This window comes from Podarcis pityusensis, assembly GCF_964106645.2.
Source record: "Podarcis pityusensis genome assembly, chromosome: 1".
NCBI classification, from domain to species: domain Eukaryota; kingdom Metazoa; phylum Chordata; class Lepidosauria; order Squamata; family Lacertidae; genus Podarcis; species Podarcis pityusensis.
The window spans coordinates 36043739-36064843 of NC_138028.1; the positions used below are offsets into that span (position 1 = coordinate 36043739).

At 39.4% G+C, this 21105-nt stretch overlaps 1 protein-coding gene across 12 annotated transcripts in view; it reads left to right on the forward strand.

The window, feature by feature from the left end:
- HECTD1 (HECT domain E3 ubiquitin protein ligase 1) overlaps window positions 1-20860 on the forward strand; it is a 63915-nt gene extending 43055 nt beyond the window's left edge. For 7 of the 12 annotated variants that reach the window (XM_080977316.1, XM_080977310.1, XM_080977315.1 and 4 more), the window contains 18 exons: window positions 425-1261; window positions 3459-3680; window positions 7641-7774; window positions 9727-9883; window positions 10390-10612; window positions 11249-11303; window positions 11545-11727; window positions 12088-12298; window positions 12391-12476; window positions 14031-14158; window positions 15260-15461; window positions 15599-15736; window positions 15861-16468; window positions 16858-16936; window positions 17046-17139; window positions 17264-17414; window positions 19235-19379; window positions 19878-20860. In XM_080977316.1, coding sequence (XP_080833442.1) covers window positions 425-1261; window positions 3459-3680; window positions 7641-7774; window positions 9727-9883; window positions 10390-10612; window positions 11249-11303; window positions 11545-11727; window positions 12088-12298; window positions 12391-12476; window positions 14031-14158; window positions 15260-15461; window positions 15599-15736; window positions 15861-16468; window positions 16858-16936; window positions 17046-17139; window positions 17264-17414; window positions 19235-19379; window positions 19878-20015 — 3791 coding nt within the window. In that variant the 3' untranslated portion in view covers window positions 20016-20860. The remainder of the gene's footprint in view (window positions 1-424; window positions 1262-3458; window positions 3681-7640; window positions 7775-9726; window positions 9884-10389; window positions 10613-11248; window positions 11304-11544; window positions 11728-12087; window positions 12299-12390; window positions 12477-14030; window positions 14159-15259; window positions 15462-15598; window positions 15737-15860; window positions 16469-16857; window positions 16937-17045; window positions 17140-17263; window positions 17415-19234; window positions 19380-19877) is intronic. The other 5 variants (XM_080977321.1, XM_080977312.1, XM_080977318.1 and 2 more) reach the window with 4 other exon arrangements.
- Window positions 20861-21105: the final 245 nt, after the last annotated feature.

Sequence of the window (21105 nt, forward strand, 5' to 3'; positions counted from 1 at the left end):
AACTGTAGTATGTGAAACATAATAACAGTTACCAAGTATTCTGATAAGAAAACCATTTAAATGCCCACACACTTCTACTACACATAGCTCAAACTTTACTTTTAAGGGAAATAAAAATTTAAAGTTATAGTTACTTTTAATACAAAACTTTTTTTTTTTACATTTTTGACTGGATTCTCAGATCTTTAGTATTAAATTGAACTGTGGTAAGAGCTGTCCATTTTAATGTAGTACACCTACAATGATCACACTGCTTGAATTTCAAATCTTTCTATTATTTTGTTTGGCTTTAAAGCCTATTAAGTAATTTCTGTGACTCAAGATAGCGGCCCAATGAGAAGCTGATCCCATATTGTGGAGCTACTGTCTTGACACGCTCCTGTCTGCTTTCTGCTGGGTCTCACAAACTCCTGTCCCTTTCTAGGCTGGATTGATGTCACCTGGGATGCTGGTGGCTCTAACTCTTACCGTATGGGCGCAGAAGGAAAATTTGACCTCAAGCTTGCCCCAGGGTACGACCCTGATTCAGCGGCATCACCCAAACCTGTTTCATCCACTGTTTCAGGCACAACGCAGTCATGGAGCAGCTTGGTGAAAAACAACTGTCCAGACAAGATGACTGCTGCTGCAGGCTCTTCAAGTAGAAAAGGAAGTAGCAGTTCTGTGTGTAGCGTGGCCAGTAGCAGCGACATCAGCTTGGGTTCGACAAAAATGGAGCGGAGATCTGAAAATGTAATGGAACAAAATATAGTTTCAGGCACTGACGTCCATGAGCCAATTGTTGTCCTTTCCTCTGCTGATGGCATGCCTCAGACTGAAGTAGGGTCAGCGTCCAGTGCAAGTACCAGCACCTTGACAGCCGATGTGGGAAATGAAAATGTTGAAAGAAAGCTAGGAACTGACAATTCAATCCGCGCAACTGGGGAGTCCAATGCTATATCCATGGGAATTGTTAGTGTGAGTTCCCCAGATGTTAGCTCGGTATCTGAGCTGACGAATAAAGAAGCTGCTTCTCAGAGACCCCTTAGTTCTTCAGCAAGTAACAGACTATCAGTGAGTTCGCTTCTGGCTGCTGGGGCTCCAATGAGTTCCAGTGCAAGTGTTCCTAACCTATCCTCACGAGAAACCTCTAGTTTGGAGTCCTTCGTCCGGAGAGTGGCGAACATCGCTCGCACCAATGCCACTAACAACATGAATTTAAGCCGAAGTAGCAGTGATAACAACACTAATACTTTAGGAAGAAATGTCATGAGCACTGCAAGTAAGTAAAAATAAATACCTGTCAACTTACGCTGCACCTGTGAAATGGGAAGAAAGGGGCTTGACATTCTTGACATAATGGTAGCTTTGAAGAGTCATCTGGGGTGGTATAATAGCTATATCGCCCCCAATTTTGTATTGTCTTGGAAAATTGCTCTTGCTGCAGTAATTAAAGAATTGTGCAGCAGGATTTACTTACTCCATTTACTTAATGTTTGATTTCAGGGGGAATTAAAGTAAATATCATTGCTAAGAAGAAATCTAGGTGCCACAACATCATAGCTAAGTCTATTCTGGTACTTACAGCACTGAAATCCTTTGGATAGATTAGAAGAGCATTAAATTGTTTCTTAATTCTAATCTATCAGTGATGTTCCTAGAAATAAATGCATGTCTCATAGAAATTTGCTTAGAATGTTGTACTTGAATCTGAATTAATTTGGAAACTCTGGTGCTTATATTCTCACTCTTCAAAATATTGAAAAAAAATTCATTCATCTGAAATAGGTAAAAAGCTTAGGGAAAACAGTGTTGTCTTAAAATTGCTCATACTTTTAAAAAACAAAAGAGTGTTACAAACACAGGTTTATATGTGCTGCCATTTATTTTTGTTTCTATGTTTTACTGCAGTTTCTTGCTACAAAGCTAAAATGTTAAGAATGTAGACAAAGGGCTTCTTTAGATAGACTAAGGAGATACTGCTGAATTAGTTTTATATTGAAAGAATAAGATGACAAGTTATTTCTCTATTTTGTCTTTTGTCAATTATGCTCCATGCTTGGCAGAGGGTTGAGCCATGGAAGTGCAGCCATTCTAGTCCTTTTTTTAATGTGGTGAGCAGTGCCTGATATGAAATGGGAAAAGAATAGCCAACTAGCGTGTGCATTGGAAACTGAACTGCTGCCCTTATTACTTGAACATTTGTGGGAACTGCTGTTCACCTTTCCCTTTATTTGGAAATGTTATTCTTTGTACTTTAGAGAATATTGTAAAAATCCATTTTTTATATGTTTATATTTAAAAAATGAGTTGAAACGTGTCTGAAAACTTATTTGAACTAAGATGAGTTTAGTAAAACATAGTTTTATTCTATATAATTATTTTACTGTGTTTAATTTTTCCACCCCATATTATCGATGATAAGCGCTAATAAAATGGATTAACTCACTAGAGTCAGTAGTGAGATGGTCCAAATGTAATACCAGACCATAGTTTGCAAACCTAAACCAATTTTGTTGTGATGCTTGAACTTAAACTATTTGGCAAATCATGATTTTCAAGTGGTACCAAGTAAGAACTTGAAACCATAATTTGATTTTAGTTTGCAAAAACAATTTTAACAAACTGGATTGGGATGTATATATGCACTAAGAAAGCATGATTTGAGATGTTTGTTCTTCCTTTAAGAGGGCATTCTGGCATTCTCAGAAAAGAGGGAGAAACCACACACACAGTTGCTTGCACACCTGGGACCCAAAGCAGATAAAGAAAATTAGATGATTCTTGGTTCATTCTATATTAGTTAAATTACTACCAATGCTTTTGAAAATGTGAGACTATGTCTTGGATTGATCTATTTACAGCAACTATTCAAGACAATCCTGTTTAAAAGTTCAAATTTCTTCATGGAAATTAAACAAAAGATTATTGTTCCTATTGAAAGCATTCCTGTCCTCCCCTCCGCTTCCAAGAGGAATTTGTTAATGCAACTGTTCTGCTAATCTGCTCAGAAAGGGAAAGGGCTCTCCAAAAGCAGTGCTGAACTCACTCTTTTATCTCTGGAGGACCAACATATGTGTTCAGTATTCTCCAAAGGGCACTAGGACCACCCCTTAGTGGGTGGTATGTTCCTCTTATTGCTAGAGGCACAAATGTCATCACTCTAACAGAATCTCTGTTTGACTCTTCTCTTGGAGTGACCGTTTTTCCTGCCTCGATTGAAGCAGCATTACATTCACTTAGTTCTTATCATAGTACCTGTTCAAAACGAGAATGTGGGCTACTTCAACACAAGCAGATTTCTATTTTGGTCTTTTGTTTTACTTGAAGCCCTTTCTTGCAGTGGCCTGTAATTCTGCACTGATGAATAAGATAGACTTGGTGACTATTTAAAATATTGAAACACATTGAAGCACTCATGAATGCAAACTGTTCTACTCTGGATCATTTATTTTATCTTACCATATCTTTATCTATAGCTTCTCCTCTAATGGGTGCCCAAAGTTTTCCTAATCTGACTACAACTGGTACCACATCAACAGTGACCATGTCTACATCCAGTGTTACTAGCAGCAGCAATGTAGCCACAGCAACTACAGTTTTATCTGTTGGTCAGTCACTTAGTAACACTCTAACTACTAGCCTAACATCAACATCTAGTGAGAGCGATACAGGTCAGGAAGCAGAATATTCTTTATATGGTAAGTTTCATTTTTAAATGAACATAAGCAGATTTCCCATTAATAATTTTCTGTTTTCACCTTTACTTTTGTTATGGGTTTCTCACTTAGTTATTTCATTACTAAAGCATATCAAATAACGGAGCTGTTTACCCTGTTACTAGTTACATAAAGGGTTCCCCAGCAAAGGCTTTTACTCCCAATGTCATCTTTTCTATAAACATCAGCTCTTCACAATCCTCTACATTCTTTGTATTTATGATATTTTTATATAACATTTCAGTATAAAGGTATTTAAAATGTAGGAAAACTGATTTGAATGTCTTAGCCTATTAAGAAAACGTCTAAAAATTCAGAAATCCAGATATATATGTATGTCTTATATCACTGTTATTCTAGTCTTTCAGTATGGTGTGCTGCAGTTATTGATTCTGTGAAGTAAGTTCACATTGAAAACAGTGGCTTAGATCCAAATTTGTGTGAGCAGAATTCCACTTGTGCAATGAGACTTTCCCATCTTCCAGTTGCAACCCCTGCTCACCTCCCCCCCTCCAAAAGTGACTTCTGGGGTTCGGTGGACCATCCAGAATTGGGTGGGAACACGGGTGCCAACTTGAATAAAATATTTGGGATCCCCAGGTAAGCCCCATCCTGCATAATTGATAACAAGACGTGCATGCACACCATTTGAATGGCAATGCCCATCAAATTTGGGTTCAGCCCCCTTAAATATGTTATGGGGGGGGGTTGAAGGGAGCTTGGCCCCTAGGAGTTGCCTCCCATGGGTGGAATATTCTGATAGAAGAGCACATTTTGGATCAAAGTTCACATGTATGAATTTAGAACCGTTGTGAGTCAAAATTCTAAGTTGAAAGGCATTGACAGTTAATAATACTTCACATCTCCACAGCACATTCACTGTTTCATGTGCATTAGCCTGGTCCCTTGTCACAGGCAAAATCTCCAGTCAGCTGTACTGGTGTACTGATCCATTATCACAAACACAACTGTGAAATCACATGGCAAACCATAATTCAGTGGCAGCTAGCCATAGTTTGCCAGCTTCAACATGTCAGCAAACTCTAGGAAAATCCTATAAATAGAAGAGGAAGCATGTGTCAGGAAAGAAGAGAGCACACAAGCCTACAGAAGTCCCCCAACATGACCTTGAGAACTGGGTTCATTAGGTCTAAACCTGGCCAGTGTTATTATTGTTGTTATTAATTTTTATACTACCCTTCATTCACAGATTAAAGGGCAGTTCACAACATAAAAATACAAAATGAGACCACAAACTATATAACAGAGAAACGGAAATAAACCAATAACTCTCCTCCCATGAACATTTAAAAGACCATAGATTGTTTAATCAGCCAAAGGCCTGCTCATAGAGAAACATTTACACCTGGTGCCATGCTTATAAGTAGTCATATTTATGGGGAAACAACAAAACAGCTTGGCATACACACATTTGCTTCGAAATAGTAAAGACCTACAGAAGCTTAACTGCATCATTTTCACACACAGGTCATTTCAAATAGCTTTCCATGTGGGGGAAATCGCAGGATGATGTCTTAGTAGCAGAAACTCCTGGGGTTGCTAATGCTTATTCCCAAAGAGAGATTTGGAGTTTGGGCAAATGGGTTCTGTTAGGTTTCTTGGTGTATTTCTTGCAGTAAGCACAGGGATCAACATTATATTCTTCTCCTAAGACACTCGTGCAACAGTCAGAGCTGTTGGAGGTCAGAACTTTCCTGCCATGGCTGTAGCAGTTCTTTAAAATAGTCAGTTGCATCATATATGTGCAGGAAAAGTCTGAATAGTAACGTGTCTTTCAGACATTATAGTGGAGATTTGAAGGCCCAGATTCTGGGAGGGGCAGAAGAATAGCATTAAAAATAAAGAGCTTATTTAGGGGATGGCTGCAAAAAAAAGTTACATGAGCTGTTTTCATGGCAGTAGGAAGAGAACTTAGTGGGAAGATTGTCATTCATCCCTTTAAAGCACACACACAAAAATGCAATGTTCTAGGAGATGGAATGGTAGGATGGGATCACCTAATCTGCTACACTAGCTAGAGGTCTAGGAAGTTCCTAGCTGTTATTTGTACACAGATAGTAACAAATTGTGTGACTGTACAGATGACCGCTGGATCATTGGTTGAAGGAAAAGCTCTGCAGAGAGAGTGCTAGTTTTCTCCCATTTCCTGTTTGGTACTTAGGGGTGACTGCACACAAAATGGAAATGATAAGATCCCCAACAAAAGGCTTTATTACTGTAGAATAAATGTAAGATTCCTCAAAGGGTTTACCGCACATTGGCGTGGATACATTCCATTTGAGTTAGGAGCTGAAAAGGAAGTTCTCGGGGAAGCGTTGGGGACAAAAGGGAATGGTAGAATTAAGGGATAGAAATTATATCAAGCTCTTGGGGGAATGAACCTAGACAGTGCTGGAAATTGTAATGAATACTTCACATTGTATCAGCAGAAGCCACTGGGAAATGCTGCGTGCCACTGGCTGTGGGAAGGCATCCTTTCAGAGTACAGACTAATTCAAGAAATTATGTGGGCCTTTGCAAATTAGAATTTAGAATGAGAATTCATTTTTTAGTCTGGAAGTGGCACCTGTTGAATTCCCAGACTGCAGTATGAAGCAGAATTTGAAAGTTATAAGCATCTCTCAAATATATTCATGTATCTGTTAAAGATGCTTTTAGGATGATGTTCTAATACCATAAACTTTAGAAAGTTGTCTTACAATTTGCTTTGAGTGCTAGTTGCCATATTTGAGGTATAAGTGATTATCAGAGTAGCAGTTTGTCTTTTTTATCCCTGAGGAGTTGTTGTTTTTGCCACATTAGTTTTGAATTACGAATATATTGTTAAAATCTCCATAGAGCATGGTTATTAGAGAGTAAGAAGCCAGTGTCCCAGGTTCAGATGTTATGGGAGGTCAAGCTTAACGATGACTTTCTGGTTGGTTAGTCCTATTTGCATGATCTCACGAGCCCGTAATATGTTTTAAGAAAGTTAAAGACCCATGAAATGCAAAAATGCCTCCTATAAAACCAGGAGATTATGCTGTATTGGGATTTAGACTGCTTCATATGTGACAAGCATCCCGTATGAACATAAATTCTATGTAAAAAACATGTGCAGTTTCTGACTTTCCTAGAGTTAGGATTGTTACATATGCACAATTTCTGCCTGTGTAGGAAACAAGGCGCCATTTTCCAATTCCCTTCTTGCCTTGCTCCTGCAATGTAGGCAGATGTACATTGCTATGTTTTTGATGGGACTGATAATTGGTTTCAAAGAGAAAAAAATCCACCCTTCCATGTTTGAAACTGTAGGTATTACATGTGTCATTACTGTTGTGTGTTCAGTGCTGTTAGCAATGTACCTGCAGTTCTTTGGGTGCTCTGAATACAGAACAAGAAATGGAAACCTGTCTTTCATGAATGGCTGGAGGGCTGCTATGTACCAGTATCAGTAGTTGTCATTGTAGAACTTGGAATACTGCTAATTTTAGAGGTGTTCCTTTTTTCATGGTTTGACACATTGCTACAGGAATGAAAGTGGTTTATGAGATAATTTGCTAATATTATATGATGTTTTTGAAAATAAAAGGAAATAAGTTCTATGAAACATGTATTGCAACTATAGTAGCAAAATTATTGGCTTGCTATCCATTTCCACTAATGGTTTGTGCTTACAAATGGGATCAGTTTGTCTGAGTATCTTACCTTATTCCAAATAGTTTCCCATTCCTTTTCAGGTTGTTTTCTGAAATGCTTTCCCCCTTTGTCAAAATTCCTTAAATAGGTTTCTTCTCTACTGTCTTGAGCCTCTTTTTCCTGTTCCTGCTTTGAATTTATAGAACAAAATCAGTCTTCATCCTTACAGCCTTTTTTTTTTTAAAAAAAGCAAACAACAAGCAACTGAGTTCTTAGCGTGTGGTTTGTGTGTGTTCTGTGTAGATTTTCTTGATAGCTGTCGGGCCAGCACTCTATTAGCGGAGTTAGATGATGACGAAGATCTACCTGAGCCAGATGAAGAGGATGACGAAAATGAAGATGACAATCAAGAAGATCAAGAGTATGAAGAAGTTATGGTACAGTTCATATCTATTTTTACAATATTGTCTGATCTGCAGTTATTTGGGGACCATATCAAAAAACCTTCTACTCTCCTGAACTTGTAGTATAGTATAGGTTGTTCATTGTGGACCAGTTTTGTCAATTTAGAGAACTTGTCCATTTTTAAAGTATCAGTAGCAGCTTGTTGCCATTTCAGTAGCTTATTACAAAAGTTCTACCTTGTTTACAGATCAAATGATAACAGTCCTCATAATATTAGTTCAGTGGAATGCCGAAAGAAACCCCTAAATAACAGATTATGTAAATAGATTCTACTACAATAAATGTCCACTTTGGTACTTTCCCTCCCCCATTCCATTATATCAGTGTCAAATTATCTGAGGTGAACTCTTTTAGAATATGGCCTTGGATATGGCTTATGGGCTGCAAACAGTCTTGAGTAGCTGTATGCTTATGTGTAGCGATTTGGGGGATTAAAAATGAGGTGCTGCTACTTGTATTTTGATAATTTTTCTATGGGTGCCGCTGCAAAGTGGCTGCCATGCACAGCCTAAAAAGAGATGCTGGTACTTCATACTGGTGTGTACCATCACACCCACAAAAATACTGCATATATGTGATCTTCATTAGAAATCTGAATTGTAGATGCCAGATTAACTTGAGTTTTCTGCTTGAAAAGAATCTAGGATGAGAATTCACATAATTTCCTCTATAAATTTGGCTAAACACGTGACAGCTATGTTTGTGCATTTTAAGTAAGTTAAACAGGATAGCATTGATGCTTTAAGTCAGGGGCCAGCAAGGTTTATCTTTGCCTGAGCGGGATTGGTCCTGCAGAGACCCCTATGTGGGCCGGATTGTGCATGTGCGTGAGTGCGCGCGCCCATGATTTCAGGCATCTGCGCGTGCGCAGACGTGATTTCCGGTGCCATGGAAGCGAGCCCCTGCGCCGTGCTGTGCCGGTTTAGCACAGTGCGCGAGCGGGCACTTCGGTTCAGGGTTCAGGCCAGTCAGATGACCTCCATGGGCCGTTTCCGGCCCATGGGCCTTAGGTTGCTGACCCCTGCTTTAAATTTTTGAAAGTGTAGGTGAGAATCTGCAGTGTACAGCAAGTTCAGTTTGTTTACTTAGCTATTCTCATGGCTTACCCAACTTAAGTAACTGTCTCTGAAGACAGTTCAGAAACTTCAGCTGGTGCTGAATTAGGCTGCCAGGTTGCTTACCCGGGCAAGATGGTTTGAGCATATTACACCAATCCTGCCCCAACTGCACTGGCTGCCAGTTCGTTTCCAAGCCAAATTCAAAGTGCTGGTTTTGACCTATAAAGCCTTAAAGTTGATTGGTGAATCTTATGTTTTGATGTATTTATATTTTGATGTTAGCAGCCCTGAGCCCGGTTATGGCTTGGGAGGGTGGGATATAAATAAAATTTATTATTATTATTATTAGCCTCAGGACAGCAATACCTCAGTGACTGCCTCTCCTCGTATGGACTAACCCAAACCTCCAATCATCATCTGAGGCCCTCTTAGTGTGCCCCGTCCACAAGAGACCCAAGGGCAGCAACACAAGAGTGGGCTTTTTCTGTGGTGGCTCCCCATTTGTGGAATGCTCTCCCCTGGGAGGCTCGCCTGGTGCCTTCCTTACATATGTTTAGATGCCAGGCGAAAATGTTTCTCCTAAGCCAGTCCTTTGGCTGATTGGACATTCTATGGCCTTTTAAATGTGTTTGTGGGAGAAGGGGTTATTGGTTTTTTGCACTTTCATTTTGTATTTTGAGTTCTCATTTTGTATTTTCATTTTGTGAACTGCCCTTTGATCGTCAGGTGAAGGGCAGTATACAAATTTAATTAATTAGTAATTAGCAGCAGCAGCAATAGATAGTTTTTGTACTTGTCTATCCAGTGTGGGTTTAAAAAATGAAAATAACTTTTTTGTTCGTTTTGCCATTTTTGTTACATAATAGGAAGAAGAGGAGTATGAAACAAAAGGAGGACGTAGAAGAACATGGGATGATGATTATGTTTTGAAACGTCAGTTTTCTGCTTTAGTACCTGCATTTGATCCTAGACCTGGCCGTACTAATGTTCAACAGACAACTGATCTTGAAATCCCTCCCCCAGGTATATCCATGAGTTGTTTGAAAAACCATGTGCGAAGCATAAATATATAATATACACGTACAAATACACAAGCATGTCAGCGAACCTAAGAGAAGAACAAGATTGGAGGAGGAGAGACACAACTTGGGGGAGGACATGCTAAGATACCTACCACCTTCTCAAACTTTCTCCCTTCACAAATCTAGGTTGTAGCAGGGGAGGGACACACACTGTTTTCACAGGGAAGAAGCTGATGAGAATGAGATGCTGAATGGAGAAAGGAGTTGGGGTCTGAAGGAAGTGAGATTTGAATGAGTGAGTCAGGTACCATGTAAGGGTAACAGGGTAAAACTGAAATGCATATTTTCTCCTCCTCCCCCTTGTGAAATTTCAAATGCCTTTACTTTGAATTTATTTTCAGGTTTAGATAAGAATTACGATATCATGAAATATATGTGAGATGTTGAAAGCTGTTGCAGACTTAAAAAAAACTATTGCTCATTGCACTGATTTATCACTGATTACAGGAACACCCCATTTGGAACTACTGGAAGAAGTTGAGTGTACACCATCTCCCCGTTTAGCACTTACCTTGAAAGTTACAGGCCTTGGTACATCTCGCGAGGTTGAGCTGCCCCTAACAAATTTTCGATCAACTATCTTTTACTATGTTCAAAAATTGCTACAACTTTCCTGCAATGGCAACGTGAAATCTGATAAGCTCAGACGAATTTGGGAGCCAACATACACGTAAGACATTTAAAATCCGATGCTGTATCTAAAACAGTCTAAGGCTGCATTTTTTGCAATGTGTATTTACAGTGCGTATCAAAAACAGCTGCTATGTCATCTCTTATCTTGTGGATATGGTTGTGCGGCAGTAGTGTTTGGATAGTGGTAGTCTTATGTAAACATTGGCATCATTTCTTTTTCCCTGCCTTAACATTTCAATGTTAGGATTCTTACACTGTTTTTGAAATTGTAACAAATAAGTGTCGATGAAAGAATTCTTAACATAAAGAGTGCACTTGCTACATCAAAATGAATAGTTGTGCTTCAAGGTGGCCTGTAATTCAAAATGTATTCATGGTTTTTATAGTTTAAAGAATTTAAAAACAAGATTCAAGAGCTGTTGTGCCAGCAGTTGAATTCTTGGAATGCGTTGTATCAGTTGCTTTGCCAGTCTAGTATTAAGAAGCATCATTGGCTGACTCACCAATGTTACTCTTGTGTGGCAAGCAGCAAAGCATTCAGAATTATTTTAGTATGCAGAGTGTAAGCAGAAGACAATTTAAATTATATCGCAAGATTCATACTGATTTGGAAATAGTGCGTTCTGTTGTAGAAAGCCAGTACATAAATAACTCTAAATCTTTTCATGTTTAGAATTGTATACAGAGAAATGAAGGATTCTGATAAAGAGAAAGAAAGTGGGAAAATGGTGAGATAAATCTTAACTTTTCAATACTTATGTGGCTGTCAACAGATTTTTGTGCAGTTTGTGCACTTTAAAAAAAAGCAGCAGCTTTTTTAAAAAGCTACACTAACTGAGTTCTGTTGTATGGAAGATATGTTAAAGAATGTTTGTAAATGCATGTTCCTAAAGAAATGTGTGTAGTGCATGTGAAATGTTTCAAACTTTACAACCAGGAAATACCAACATTTGGTGGTTCCTGTTGTAGGGTTGCTGGTCAATAGAGCATGTGGAACAGTACCTTGGCACTGATGAATTACCAAAGAATGACTTGATAACCTACCTGCAGAAGAATGCGGATTCAGCCTTTCTGCGCCACTGGAAATTAACCGGCACTAATAAAAGCATTAGGAAAAACAGAAATTGTTCCCAGCTCATAGCTGCATACAAGGTATATGTCTGCATCTAAAAGTATTGATTTGGGGAATGTCTATGCTTTATTTTGCATCGTGTTATGAGTCCTGACAGAGGGACTTGATGTGTGACTAATGCAATTTACTCTGGTTAAATACGTTTACGTGTGACCCTCATGTTTAACTTTTACCAGCTCCAGTGTTTTGTATGCTTTTGAATAGACACAGTATTATATTATTAATAATAATAATATTGTGCCTAACAACAGCTAAAGGCTCAGTATTTGCGTCATGCAAACCATGTTTACATTTTCTCTATCTCAAAGTTCAAAATAATTACATCGCAATTCTAACCTTTACTATGTATTTATTTTCCTTCCATTCATTTATTTACACAGGATTTTTGTGAACATGGATCAAAGTCCAGTTTGAGCCAGGGAGCTATTTCCACACTTCAGAACTCAGACATTCTTAGTTCAATAAAAGAACAGCCTCAAGCCAAAGCTGGTAGTGGACAGAATTCCTGTGGAGTAGAAGATGTTCTACAGTTGCTCCGTATTTTGTATATTGTTGCAAGTGACCCTTATTCAACTCGAAATTCTCAAGAAGGTAAGTAGGATGTAATACATTTCCCCCTAAAAGCTTCCACAAAGGAAACATATTATTAGTACATTATTATTCATTTCTATTAATAATTTCAGAAGGAGATGAACAGCTTCAGTTTAATTTCCCACCAGATGAATTCACAAGCAAAAAAATCACCACAAAAATTCTTCAACAGATTGAGGTAATATATATATTTATTACTGAGATTATTTCTGAGGCATTTTAGTTTCATAGAAGCTGTTGTAGATGGTTGAAGTCTGAAATATCATCTTATTTAAAGGAAGCAGTGAAAATTATTTAAATGTGGTTTTTCTTCATTTGCTGGTTTTGTTTCATTATTTAGATGGCCCGTGCCATGTGCTGGAAGGGAGCTTTGGTGAGGCATCCAAAGCTGAGTCAGTTGTACAGTTCAATTAATTGCAGCCTTGATCTTGAAAACTGAACATAGATTGGTAGGATTTTACTGACATAAGTCATAAAAGAATTAGAATTTCCTTTAAATTGCACTGTTATAAAAGCATGAAGTCTAGTGTGGTTAACGATTGCAGCTTTGGACTGTGGGCACCAGATTCAAATTCTCACTCAGCCATAAAGCTCACTGGGTGAACTTGGACAGTTTCTTCCTTTCAGCCTAATCTATCTCGGGATTATTTTGCAGATAAAAATGGGGTTGAAATGTGGGTTATCCATAAGTTAGAACACCTTGGAGGAAGCTGGAAAATAAATGAATACAACACATTCAGTGATTAAAAATGACAGCTTAACATTTAGGAAAACTACTACTTTATTTAGTACTAGCAGGGAGTGGCTGACGTTGCCTTGGTATTTGAAAAAGCAGGATTGTTTTTTTAAAAAATGGATAGTGTAATTTGTGAAGTTTGGGACTGTGTGAACACACCCTAGCCCAAGGCCGAGAGTGGGTTCTTGTCATCTGGGCAGCCCAGGTCCTCCCTACACACTGCCTAGGCTTGCCCCCTGGGGAAGTAACTTCAGCGCTGCTAACGCAGTGGTTTGACTTCACCCCCAGAGGCACACTCCATTGTCTCTTGACACAGACAGATGCCAACAGCAACAATGCCAAAAATCAGGCAGAGTCCTCTTTCAGACTGACATCTTTATTCAAACTGGCTGTTGGTACTCCAACATGAACAAAAACAGCCGCTCCCGCCTCAGAATCCTTTCTGCCAAGTTTGAAATCGGTGGTGTTTGGGCCCATCATGCCAAAAATCAGATCAGGCTTCCTCAAACTCGGCGCTCCAGATGTTTTTGAGACTACAATTCCCATCATTCCTGACCACTGGTCCTGCTAGCTAGGGATCATGGGAGTTGTAGGCCAAAAACATCTGGAGGGCAAGTTTGAGGAGGCCTGGATCAGATGAAGTCACACCAAAGTCACATTTTGAATCTCCATCTTTATTCAGAATGGTGGTTGACAGCCCAATGTCCACAAAAACTGCCACCCCCACCCTGGAAACCCTTGTGTCAAGTTGGGCGATGATATATTGAGACATTTGAATGCATTTAGAACAAACCATTTTCTACAACATACAGTAGTAGATTTTTATTTAATTATGACCATCCTATTTACAACAATTGTGTTTTTTTTACAAAGTACAAAAACTAGTGGTATAAGGTGAGTGTGTAGGAAAATATGAATGCATAAATAGTTATTTATCCATCATACACTTTGTTCTTCAGACATTGCATTTTAAACAGTGGGTGTATTAAATTACAGGAGCCATTGGCACTAGCAAGCGGAGCTCTGCCAGACTGGTGTGAACAGATAACTAGCAAGTGCCCTTTCTTAATTCCATTCGAAACTCGACAGCTGTATTTCACATGTACAGCATTTGGGGCATCAAGGTAAGAAACCTGACAAGCAAATTGCATATTTGCTGCAGTTTCAGAATACTGAATCTCTTTAATGTCAGTATTTGGAATATCAGTGTTTCCTTGTGTAGAAATTGAATTTTTAGGTAGTAAATCCTAAATACAAGAATTCTGTTATGATATGGATGCTGTTTGGTTTGAAAATGGTTAACACTGTGAATGTGGGGGACTCTGGTCTTTTATTTCTAACCATAGTCAGAAAAGATAGTGTTGAGGGGGTTCAGCTGGCATTTTTCTAGGAAGCAACTAGACTGCTACAAGAGGTGTTTTGGTTACAAATTTGTAGAATTTTCTATTATGGCCATTAACAACAAAATCTAGTTTTTGTGTGAATTGGGAGAACGGAAAAGGTTAATTGTGAGAGGACATTTAGTGCACATTCTATTAAAAATTATTGATTCTGAGGGGCAGATGAATGAGAGCAGTCAATCAGTTGGCCAGAGCCTAGGAAGAGGCAGAAAGATAATAAGGAAACACTGGTGTCAGAGGCTGAGGAAAGCTAGCCAAGAAAGACAGATAGAGAGAGAGTGTCTTCAGAGGCAGTTCTCCAGCATAGCCTCTGGCAGAAATGACAGCAACTGACAAAGGAGATCACAGCTGTGACAACAGCAATAGTGTGTGCGGATGGAAGGGACAGAGCAGCAGTGGCAGCGTTGTGTTTGCTGGGATGGGGCAGGGTGAGGTGGTGTTGAGGTGGGGGTAGCTTGTGGCAGATATGTGTGCCATCTGTGGGAGACAGGGAGTGCCAACCCATGGTTCTCCCAGCCTTGCTCCACCCTGTCCCATTGAACTCAGTGCTGTTGCAAGGATATCACTTGTTTTTTATTTATTTGAAATATTTCTTACCCATCCTTCACCCTAAGGTTGCAGGGTATTAACAATGATATAATCTACAATATTAAAATTAATAAAATTAAACCTAGTTATTTTATAAACTATAGATTATTTATTTTTTAAAAAACTCATTTTTTGAAAGCAAACAGTGGCCTAAGGAAGGTCTCATTAAAAAGCTTTTCTGAGTCATGATGCATATGAGTTTTAAAGCAATGTATCTTCATTTTTTCCTGATATCAGAGCAATAGTGTGGCTGCAGAATCGACGTGAGGCCACTGTTGAGCGAACGCGGACTACAGGCACGGTGCGAAGAGATGATCCAGGAGAATTCAGAGTTGGGCGCCTTAAACATGAAAGAGTAAAAGTTCCACGTGGTGAATCCTTGATGGAGTGGGCAGAAAATGTAATGCAGATTCATGCAGACAGAAAGTCAGTCCTAGAGGTAAAATAGGTTCCTCTTAAAAAATAATACTTCACTGTGTCTCTCACATCTGTAGTGTTAAGTGAGCACAATTGTTTATTAGAAAAGATATATTCCAAAAGACTGCTAGTACTATTGTTGTGGTCTCTGGTTTCCAGGTGGAGTTTTTGGGAGAAGAAGGAACAGGATTGGGACCCACCTTGGAGTTTTACGCACTGGTGGCAGCAGAATTCCAGAGGACAGAACTGGGAGCATGGCTCTGCGATGACGACTTTCCGGATGATGAATCGCGTCAGGTATATTTTGTCTTTGTAATCAGTCAGTAGAGCTGATAAGATACATTCTGTTTGTGTATCTCTTGAAATACCTTAACACTTTCCTTCACTTTTTTTTTTTTTTTTTTGATTTTTTAAAAAACAGGTGGATATAGGTGGCGGATTAAAACCTCCGGGATATTATGTACAGCGATCTTGTGGTCTGTTCACAGCACCATTTCCACAGGATAGTGATGAACTTGAAAGAATAACCAAACTTTTTCACTTTCTGGGGATTTTCTTAGCCAAATGCATCCAAGACAACAGACTGGTGGACTTGCCTATTTCTAAGCCGTTCTTTAAACTCATGTGCATGGGAGACATTAAAAGCAATATGAGCAAATTGATTTATGAGTCGCGGGGTGACAGAGACTTGCACTGCACAGAAAGTCAGTCAGAGGCGTCTACGGAAGAGGGGCACGATTCTCTCTCAGTAGGAAGCTTTGAAGAAGATTCCAAATCAGAATTTATCCTTGATCCACCAAAGCCTAAACCCCCAGCTTGGTTTAATGGGATTTTAACGTGGGAAGATTTTGAATTGGTAAACCCTCACAGAGCAAGATTTTTAAAAGAAATTAAAGACCTTGCAATAAAGAGACGTCTAATATTAAGCAACAAAGGACTTTCAGAAGATGAGAAAAATACTAAAATGCAGGAACTAATGATGAAGAACCCATCAGGATCGGGACCTTCTCTTAGCATAGAAGATTTAGGGTAAGGTATTACACTCACCCCCCCTTTTGCTCATATATACTTGTGGAGTAATAAATTGACTTATGCATGTTTAGACATTTTGTTCCATACACTGAGAATTTTTTTTTTTAGTGCTTTATCCATATCGTTTCTACTGTGTTTTTTCAAATTTTGCAATTTTCAAATTTTGTAAGATGATTCCCACTTAAGAGCAAAGCAAACTGCCTTGTACAAACTCAGAACATTTCTCCATCTTGCTCAATATTATGCAAAGTGATTGATGGCAGCATTTCAGAGTTTCCCAACCCTTCCAGGAAATGCCAGGGATTGAATCTAGGCCCTCTTTCATGCAAAGCATGTCTTCTGCCACTATTGCTGTGTATCTACTAATTCCATCTCCTACCTTACAGGCTGAATTTCCAGTTTTGCCCTTCTTCCAGAGTATATGGCTTTACAGCAGTGGATCTTAAGCCTGGTGGTGAAGATGAGGTAGAGGAAAAATTCTTCATATGAGAGTTAAATATTATTTGATTTCCCCAAAATTTTTCTGTGATGTGATATAAACACTATCTGTCCATTTACTTCGATTTCGTTACAGTTGGTTACTATGGATAATGCAGAGGAGTACGTGGATCTGTTGTTTGACTTCTGCATGCATTCTGGCATACAGAAACAGATGGATGCTTTTAGAGGTATGTAATTGACTAGCATATATGGGCTGTTTAACCATTTAAAGGAAATATTTGTCAGTTAAGGAATTTCAAACATAACATGGTTCTCAGCTCGTGCTTATGCTTTTTTACTTTTTGTTTCAAGATGGCTTCAACAGAGTCTTTCCAATGGAAAAGCTGAGTTCCTTCAGTCATGAAGAAGTGCAGATGATTCTTTGTGGAAATCAGTCACCGTCATGGGCAGCTGAAGATATAATCAACTACACAGAACCTAAACTTGGCTACACTCGAGACAGGTACTTCACCAAGTGGCAAGATATTCGCGCTACTTTCAGGACTTGGCAACAAGGAATTGTGGGGTGTTGACACTGAAAATGTGCGGCAGGTGCAGAAAATTCAATCTAGATAATTACACCTGACAGCTTCTAGGAGCCTCTGGTAAGAGCCGAGTGCAGGGTGGGGGACCAAAGCTGGACAGGCTACCCCAGAAGTAGCATGATGTGTCCCCCGCCAGAGGTACTACCCCTCACCTAACACTCCATACACTCCTCTGGATATGAGTGCGTTGTTACTCAGTGGTGCTTCGCTTGAGCAGCACTTGCTATCCAAATGGGTGTCTACAGCTTTGCATATGCCACTGATCTCCCAGTGGGTGGCAGGCTTGCATACCCAGACACTTTTCCCACATTGATGTTTATGGCTGGATAGTTCTATCAAGCTATCTCTGAATGTTTCATTATTAAGCTGGCTAGAACAAGCAAGGTTTTTTTTCTTCTTCACATGTACCAGGTCTCCTCCATAAGGTGTGGAGAAGAAACATACCAAGTGTAAAACACAAGAGAAAAGGGAACTTTTGTCACTCCCTCACTGTAGCAATTCATTTGAAGGTGCTGTTTAATAGGTCCCTGCTTTTAAAAGTGTAATTTGTCTATTATGAAAAGAAAACAGAAAATACTTTTAGAAAATCACAGTAAATGGACTATTGTCAAACAAATTGGTTTGATGTGTTTGGTGCAGTAATAAAACAAAATCAGATTTTTATAGTTCACTGAACTGATGTCTGCATGGGTACATCTCAATTGTGCAATCTGTCTTCCTTTGGGGGGCGGTGGGCAGGGGAAGGTAAATAAGATAAGGCTTAAAAGTACACGGCTAGGTATTGCTTCACAATGTTCTGAGCATTGGTCCACCTCATGCAGAGTATTGTACAATGTGGATTGTCCTAAACAGACTTGACACTAGATGCTTGTATGCTGTTTTCATGATCTGTGTAGGTAATGAGGAGGAGACTGCTTTAGGAGTGAACACACAATAAGTAAATAAACTTTCATGCCAGCAAAGACGAAGACAGGGAAATGCTATGTTTACATACTAACATTGTCACGTAATATTTGGGAAATATTTCTTTAATAATAATCTCCCCGCCCCCGAACAAAAATAAAGTATACCTACGACATAACTTTATCTTCAAATGCTAATGTTTGATAAGGTGATTTATTTAGGAATTTAATATATTAAAAGACAAGCATTAAAAGCCATTTGGTTATGTCAACCATTTGACACTTAGTTCATTATAGAGCAGTTGAGCAGCAGTAACAAACCATGGCCTTTGGTTTAGCATTTGTTTCAGTCCAGACAAACCACTTTTGGCTTCATATCATGGTTGGTTCGGAGCAAAAACCAGGTGCATGGTTTGTTGCTTGTGCTAGGGGAAGAGTGAAGTGGTAACCACTTAACTCTTAACTAGGGTGTACAGTGGTACCTTGGTTCCCAGACAGCTTAGTTGTCAAACAAATTGGCTCCTGAACACCGCAAACCCTGAAGTAAGTGTTCCCGTTTGTGAACGTTTTTGGAAGCCAAACGTCCAATGTGGCTCCCGACTGAGTGCAGGAAGCTCCTGCAGCCAGTTGGAAGCTGCGCCTTGGTTTTCAAACAGTTTTGGGATTCGAACGGACTCACGGAACGGATTAAGTTCGAGAACAAATGTACCGCTGTACTGTGATATGCAGATGCACTGTGTGCATCTGCTCATGCACTAGTTCAACACTGGTTTGATTATGCAACACATAATCAACACTGTAGGTATATTTAACATCCATTCTGTTTTGTTCTTTAGCCCTGGATTCCTGAGATTCGTTAGAGTTTTGTGTGGCATGTCTTCCGATGAAAGAAAAGCATTCCTGCAATTCACAACTGGCTGTTCAACACTTCCCCCAGGAGGCCTGGCTAATCTACATCCCCGTCTCACTGTTGTACGCAAGGTATGGCCATTTCTTAAAAGTTTTGACTATATATCTAAGCAAAGGTGTGTTAGATTTTTTTAATGAAGTCTTGTCTTTGAGATGGCTTGCACTCCACAAAGTGCCTGTCAGGCCTTTGGCAGAGGTCTTCATGGACCCTGTTAATGCAGGGGTCAGCAAACTTTTTCAGCAGGGGGCCAGTCCACTGTCCCTCAGACCTTGTGGGGGGGCTGGACCGATAGATAAATAGGTACCGTTCCAGCAGGAAGGTAAATGGCGTTTCCGTGCGCTGCTCTGGTTCGCCAGAAGCGGCTTAGTCATGTTGGCCACATGACCCGTAAACTGCGGACAAATGCCGGCTCCTTTGGCCTATAGAGCGAGATGAGCGCACAACCCCAGAGTCGTCCGTGACTGGACCTTACGGTCAGGGGTACCTTTACCTTTAACAACACAGAATTGAAAAGGAAATGTGCGCTACATTCACTATTTTAAAAGTTGATTGTGGATTTTTATTCACAGGTTGATGCTACGGATGCAAGTTACCCATCTGTGAATACATGTGTGCACTACCTTAAGTTGCCTGAGTATTCTTCTGAAGAGATTATGCGAGAGCGCCTGCTAGCTGCTACCATGGAGAAAGGCTTTCATCTCAACTGAGCTGATGAATAGGACACAGGATATGACAAACTGGTTTTGCATTGATAACTAGTGAAGCCTCTTGTGTTGTATGTGCAGAAAATACAATCTCCACGCTGTGCTCTACTGAGACTTGCCTTTCCCCCACCCCATCCATGAGGCTTTGGAAACACATGGAAAAATTGTTAGCTGCTAATGAAACAAATCCCAATGAATTACACAGCCAGCAAGAAAAAGGCAAGAACACTGTGTGATGCTTCCAAGGGCTTGTGCAACCAGAAGCTGAAGCAAATGTTTGACTGTTCCAAAGAGCAGATCTGCCGATTTTCAGTGTTCACTGATACAAGATTTATAACAGTGTATTTGTGTAAAGTTTAGTGTTTAATACCCTGTACACTACAGTTGCCATCACTGATCCCTGTTTTGCTGGCTTTAAGCTAACTGGTCAGAAATCTGCTTCCATAAAACTTAGTCATTGGGCATCTCAAGCTTTCTTTCCTTCCTTTCCTTCCTTTCATGGTGCCTGCACTATAGGAGTATGCTAGTGTTGGGGGGGGTGTGTTTGCGTATAATCATGCACAACCTTTTATTATTATTTCAAGTGGGAATACATTTTGATTTCTAAATGCCCTGCTATAAAGATTAAATCCTTGTATGTGTGTGTGTGTGCGTGCAGCTCAACAATAAAGCTTTTAAAAGACACTGATCCCTGGTGCAAGGCCCACTTTAAAGCAAGTTTTACTTTTGGTTGTATTTTCTTTGTATATTAAAAACATTTATTTAACTTGTTGCAGTTTGAAGTTTAAAAAAAGATTTCCAATGTGTATGCTCAACATTAATCATTAAAAAGTTTGCAGCGTATGAAACCGCTTACTAGTTCTTCTGTTATGTTGGTATGCAGAATAGTGCCTTGAATTCTAATGCTTTATTTCTTCAAATAAAAATACTTGGTCTTGTACTACACAGTTCTGTTTCCAAACCTCCTCTAAAAGTACAAAAAGGGCTCCAAATATCAGTGGTTTTTTAAAAATCAGGTCAGTTGTATAGCAGGTGGCTGTTATGCATTATGTCCCATGAGCCAGTTGCTTTGCCCTACAAAGTATTACATTTA